The sequence below is a fragment of the Rhinatrema bivittatum genome, chromosome 1 (genome assembly GCF_901001135.1).
Source record: "Rhinatrema bivittatum chromosome 1, aRhiBiv1.1, whole genome shotgun sequence".
Classification (NCBI taxonomy): Eukaryota; Metazoa; Chordata; class Amphibia; order Gymnophiona; family Rhinatrematidae; genus Rhinatrema; species Rhinatrema bivittatum.
Genome location: NC_042615.1, coordinates 514100866 through 514107708, shown reverse-complemented (window position 1 = coordinate 514107708; position 6843 = coordinate 514100866). Strand labels below are relative to the sequence as shown.

General features: G+C 44.1%; 1 protein-coding gene across 1 annotated transcript; it reads right to left on the bottom strand.

Annotated features, from left to right (window-relative positions):
• Nucleotides 1–818: 818 nt before the first annotated feature.
• LOC115098577 (olfactory receptor 5F1-like) lies at nt 819–1772 on the bottom strand. Its single transcript, XM_029615237.1, has one exon. It carries the CDS (start codon nt 1770–1772, stop codon nt 819–821), a length of 954 nt encoding a protein of 317 aa, XP_029471097.1.
• Nucleotides 1773–6843: the final 5071 nt, after the last annotated feature.

Here is a 6843-nt window from a genome sequence, read left to right as displayed (position 1 = left end):
TCTGATTCATGAATTAATACCAGAAGCATACCTGTACCTTACAAATACATATTGGCTATGAACTAGGCCAACTTCTTCAACTTAACTGATTGTTGGATATGCATACAATATTGGCCATTTCATTCCACTCTTTGAGACACTGAACAAAACTGCTTTTGCAGATGCAAGTACCTCCCAGCACCAGTATTGTCCATTGCAACTTCCTGCTTCTGATTCAAGTTTGTATATACAATGAGTGGGAACACAGCTGGATATGCCTTCTGTTGTATTTAAAATGTACTAAAACAGTTATTCCTAATGGTACAAGATGCATGCCTAAAATTTGGAATTGTTCAAACTTTTTCTGTACTGATAATTCACCCACATATATGTGCCCAATTAACCAAACTGATTACTTAAAATGAGAATTAAAAACCTGGCTTTTCAAATGTGCTTACTCTGAAAGTAACTAGAATGTCAATGCTTAAAATAATTAACAGCTAAAGATTTTTCTCTTATCAACTGTTGCTATTCAGTGTTTACTAAAGCCCCCAACACCAGGCTTTTCCAGCTACTGTATAGAAATCTAACCAGATGGAATTTTCTCCTACAGTAACAGTCACTTCCCTTTAGCTCAGTTTATTTTGTGGTATACCCTAGTCACACATCAATCAGTGTATCTGATAAATGTTGGATTTTGTCATTTAATGTGCTTTTGAGTAAGGAAAGAGATCATTTATTTGCTCTGTATAACCATTAGTGGCATTGTTTTATCCACCTTCAGCTGTATTGAACAGATCCAAATGCCAAATCCTTCCTCCTCTATGATGGAATGCTGATCACTTGAAGATGACAGCCTTATTGCTGAGGATTTTCTTCAGTGCTGCCTTCACCTCTCTATTCCTCAAGCTGTAGATGAGAGGGTTCAACATGGGGGTAAAGATGGTGTACAATACTGCTACCACCTTCACGTCTTTGTCCATAGCATAGGTGGAGGTTGGCCAGATATAACTGAAAATTCCACTGCCATAGTACAACCCTACCACAGTAAAATGGGAGGCACAAGTAGAAAAAGTCCGGTGTCGACCCTGAGTGGAATGCATTTTCATGATAGCAGTTATAATGCGTATATAAGTTATGATGATGAAGGTCAAGGGCCCCATTCCAGCCATCACCACCACTAACATGAAGACAGTCTGACTGATGGCTGTGTTTGAGCAGGAAAGCTTGAAGAGTGGTGTGACATCACAGAAGAAGTGGTCTACAATGTTGGGACCACAGAAGTCCAGCATGGAGACAGAGACCACCTGAAGCATAGAGTTGACAAATCCACATATCCAGCATCCAACAACCATTTGAATGCGCACCTTCCTGTTCATCCGGATGGGATAGTTTAGGGGGTAACATATGGCCACATAACGGTCATAAGCCATCACAGCTAAAAGGTAGCACTCCACCACCACAAAGTACTGGAAAAAGTACATCTGGGTAATGCAACCGGAGAAGGATATGGTCTTCTTCATGCCCAGGAGAATGGACAGCAGATTGGGGACCGTCACAGATGAGAAGATGATATCAATCAAGGAAAGGTTTGCCAAAAAGAAGTACATAGGGCTGTGAAGGCGAGAGTCACTGCTAATGAGAGTGAGGATGAGCAAGTTACCAGTAAGGGTAATAAGGTAGATGATGAGAAACATCAAGAAGAAGAAAAGCTGGGGCTTTTGGTCAGAGGACAGCCCCATTATAACAAATTCGGTCACGACAGAGTTGTTTCCCCATTTTCTGAGCTCCATGATGTCTGCTGATGGGAGACAAGAAAGTCAAGTAAAATTATTGAACTATCAGTGACATAGGAAAAGGTTTATGGGGGCTCCCTAAAACTCTCTTATCACTGTAAGAGTACATCTTGATTATTGTATTTATTTGGGGAGAATGTCAGAAGCACCAGAAACACTTTGAGCACCCCGGTTATTAAAAGAAGGGAGTGATACCCAATCCTATATCTAGAAGATAATGATATGGCAACCCATTAATAAAATTATTGAATAGAGGAGGTTAAAATTGAATAAATAAATATATTATAGAAATACTAAAAATCCATATTGCAGATTTATCCATTTATGTATAAAAGGTCATTTGTGACATCAGTTACATGAAACTGTCTTACAGAAATAAGAGGATCATAGGTCGGGGATCAATGTTGTAAGATGACTAACCAAAGCCTTCCAACTGGTAAAGGACAGACATCAGAAATTTAGAAGAGTCATCTTTTTTCTGTATAATTTCTGTTTTTTTCTTATTCTTTCCCTGTGTGCCGTGTCCACTGCCCATGTACATCCAGCAACAATTTCTATAACCTTTTAGTAAAACCAAACAGTGATGCTGCTTTCTTTTAATGAAAGTACTTTACATAAGGTTACACAGTAATAGCATTATTGCGTGTGTACACATTTTATAGAGTAACTCTCTATTCTATAATGCTCTTTATCCTGACCGAGCTTAAAGCAGCGGGAGTTTTAGGTAATTCATTTGACAACCAAAATGAAAAAAATCATTACAACAAGTTGCCTCTTTATGGAAGGGGGAAGGGGCTAGCACTAGAGTTGGCTGCCAGGATAGTAAAAAGTTAGAATATTTCCAAACCTCCAAGTTTACCAAATGATGAAATCAGCATTTTAAAGTCATGAGAAGACAGAAAAATAAAATGGCAAGGAAGCCAGCCTCATTCAGAGTGCCTCTGTATGGTCTCATCAGACCCCAGTGATGAGTTTTATTCCTGGGTATCAATTGCCTTCCAACCTTGTGTATAAGCCCACTGTTTTCCCTGCCTGTGACGTAATATAACCCCCAGCATGCAACATTTCAGATGTCAACAAACAGGAAATTCCTCTCTACAGTTACTGGTATTGTTGCCCACTGATTCATAGCAATTGACCCTGTGGTCCCTTTTTTGGTTGCAAAACATCTAACTCTGTTTCCTGAGCAGATAGCCCAATTCTCCTGAGTTTTCCAGGAGATTCCCCAGCTGCTGCCTGCTCCCCTTCCCACCTCTCAGATACAACTGCCAGATCTCCTACCCAACTGAGTTCTTCTTTACAAAAAGCCCACTTATCTGTATTGTATTTGGAATGTATACCCTGCAATTAAGAACAGTTCAGTCATTGGTGATCTATGATCTGTTCCTAAGTGTTGCCTCGCTATTTCCTTAGGTGCCGATGCAATAAATATGCGCAGAAAGCAGGCGCTGGACAGTCAGCGCCCGCTTCCTTAATGCACCCCCAGCGCCTCCCTTGAGGGTGCCATGCAATATTTAAATTAGGGGGTTGGGTTAGCAAGGAGGCACTATGGTCGCTTGCGCACCCCTAGCGCCTCCTTGCTAACGAGAACCCGATCGGCGTCCGCAGGGGGTTCAGGAAATGAATGCTTGTCAGTTGAGCATCCGTTTCCTGCACCTGACTGCTGGTGTTTTGTTTTTTTTACTTTTTTATAACTTTATTTAATTTTGTTTTTATGATATTAAGTAGGAGGCAGTACAGAAAAGCAGTTTTTTTCTGCTTCTCTGTACTAATTTAAGGAGTGCTCAGCTATTAACACCTGCTCCAGGCAGGGGTTAATTTCTGCTCACTAACAGGCCGATACAGGTCAGTGCGCTCCGATGGAACGCACTGTTAGCCAGCATTTGGACGCGCGTTTTGGACGCGCTAGCTTTACCCCTTATTCAGTAAGTGGTAATAGCGCGTCCAAAACGCGCGTCCAACCCCCCCGAACCTAATAGCGCCCGCAATATACAAATGCATGTTGATGGCCCTATTAGGTATTCCCGCGCGATTCAGAAAGCAAAATGTGCAGCCAAGCCACACATTTTGCTTTCAGAAATTAGCGCCTGCCCAAAGGTAGGCGCTAATTTCTCTGGGCACCGGGAAAGTGCACAGAAAAGCAGTAAAAACTGCTTTTCTGTGCACCCTCTGAGTTAATATCATGGCGATACTAAGTCGGAGGTCCCGAAAGTTTAAAAAAGTAAAAAATTTAAATTAAAAAATTTTTAAATGGGCCCACGGCTGGCTGGTCGAAAACCGGACGCTCAATTTTGCCGGCGTCCGGTTTCCGAACCCATGGCTGTCAGCGGGCTCGAGAACCGACGCCGGCAAAATTGAGCGTTGGCTGTCAAACCCGCTGACAGCCGCCGCTTCCATCAAAAAAGAGGCGCTAGGGACGCGGTAGCGTCCCTAGCGCCTCTTTTTACCGCCGGGCCTAATTTTAATAAATTAAAATACTGAATCACACGCATATTCCCATGGGAGGGATTCTCTTTTCTCAACCAGAAATAAGAGACAGAAGACTTGGGTTGAGTATCCAAAATCAATATCTTTACTCATGGGTAATCAGATGGAAAATGGTAAAGTTCAACTTAATCCCTTTAGTCTCCACAGGTGACTGTTACAGTTCTTTCTCGTTCTATCTGTGCAAGGGTCTCTTTACTTGGGTCCAGAGGCAAGAGAAATACTCATCATCCAGAGCTTGAATTAGTGAGGGTCCCAGGTAGTCAAGGATCTCCTTGTTGTGATGGAAAAACCCCTTCCAACTGGCAGAAATATATTATCCAGTCTCTGCACCAGATTCTCAATTATCTCTCTTCCCCAGGCAAAGACTCCAAAGGGGGGTGGGGTCCTCAGATGTAACTCAAATTTAGTATTACTCACAGTTTCCCTCAGTTAGGGGCTGCTCAAGGCAATCTGCTGCTTGAGGCAAGGGATGAGATGGCACCTCCCTCTGCTTCCCCTCGCCTCCCCTCTGCTCCCCCTGCCCCCATTCCATCTGTGCCCTATCCTTCCTCTCATCCCCACCCCCCTTCTGTCCCCTTTTCCCCCTCCCACCTTCTGCTCCCTTTCTCTGGCACCCCCACTCAAGCACCCTCACACATGCTCTCTCCCCCACACCCCAAGCACCTCACACATGCTCTCTCCCCTCCAAGCACCCTCACACATGCTCTCTCCCACACCACACAAGCACCCTCACATATGCTCTCTCCCCCACACCCCAAGCACCTCACACATGCTCTCTCCCCTCCAAGCACCCTCACACATGCTCTCTCCCACACCACACAAGCACCCTCGCACATGCCTTCTCCCACACCCCCCAAGAACCCTCACATATGTTCTCTCACATACCCCCAAGACCCTCACACAAACTCTCTCTCCTCCAAGCACCCTCACACATGCTCTCTCCCCTCCTAGCACCTTCACACATGCTCTCTCCCACACCCCCAAGCACCCTCGCACATGTACTTTCCCACACCCCCCAAGCACCCTCACAAATGCTCTCTCCCATACCCCCCAAGCACCCTCGTACATGAACTCTCACCCCCCTCCCACCAGCCATGCTCACAATCTCTCACATTCTCACATACACACACACACCCTACACACACTTACTCTCACCGGGGCCTTCATCTTCACCACGAGCAGGGTGAGCTACACTCGCGGCACACCAGAGGCCTTTAACTTCACCACGAGTGGGATAAGCTCTGCTTGCGGCATGCTGGGGTCTCCTCCATCTTTGCCATTTTCTGTGCAGAATTCTGCGCAGAAAATGGCAAAGATGAAGGAGACCTCAGCTGCATGGGGGGAATTCTGCGTGGGTCCTTTGTTGTTTTGGTGACAGGGTGAGGTAGCCACTACAGGAATTTGGAGGGAGGCAGTTTTTGTGGCCGCCTCACCCTGCCTCATTACAGAACCGCCCCTGCCCTCAGTCCTTCCTGATCTCACTCACTTTACAGATCCCAAGTTGGGAAGGGATCCTGAAACATGCAGCTTTCGATGTTCCTTATCAGGGTAGGAAGAAGGGGCAGCAAAACTCTCCCTCCCAGATCTTTTAACAAAATGTTTCTTAGTCCCAAAAAACTGATATTTAACAACGGAGTTGTTCCTTGCAGCGGGTCACCATCACTTCAGGGGCAGGTCTTTCCTATCCTTGAGTGTCCTGGACACAGGATTCCCCATTTCCTGGGTCCAAGAAGTCCCAGATGTCTCACAAGGCTGGGAAGCGAAACAAGGCAAAAACTAATAATAAAAATGTTTTTCGAGTACATTCAAAGCAAAAAGCCTGTGAGGGAGTCAGTTGGGTCAGTAGATGGGGCAAAAGGGGTGCTCAGAGATAACAAGGGAATAGCAGATTCTTTGCCTCAGTTTTTACAGAGAAAGATTTGGGAACATACCCATATCTGAAACATTCATTAATGGTGGTGATTCTGAGCAACTAAAACAAATATCTGTGACAATGATGTATGAAATATATCAGATTAATAAACAGAAGAGTAAAAAAGCACCGGAGCCAGATGGCATCCATCCCAGAGTTCTAAATGAAGTAAAACATGATCATCTATAACGTATCATTTAAAACAGCCACAATTCCTACAGACTGAAAGGTAGCCAATGTGATGCTGATTTTTAAAAAGGTCTCCAGGGATTACCTGGGAAACTATAGACCAGTGAGCCTGAAGTTGGAGCTGGGCAAAATGGTAGAACCCATTCTTAAAAACAAAATCACTGGTCATATATTTAGACATGACGTAATGAAAAGAATCAACATAGTTTCAGCAAGGGGGAAGTCTTGTCTTATCAATCTTTAAGAATTTTTGAAGGTAAAGATGAGCTATTTGGACTTTTAGAAGGCATTTGACAAAGTCCCTATAAAAGACTCCTCAGTAAATTCCAAAGTCATAGGATAGGAGGCAATATCCTCCTATCCTATGACTACGTAGATTGGTAACTGGTTAAAAGGCCAGAAAGAGAGGGTAGGACTAAATGGTCAATTTTCCAAATGGAGAAAGGTCATTAGTGGATTGGTACTGGGATCTGTGCTGTT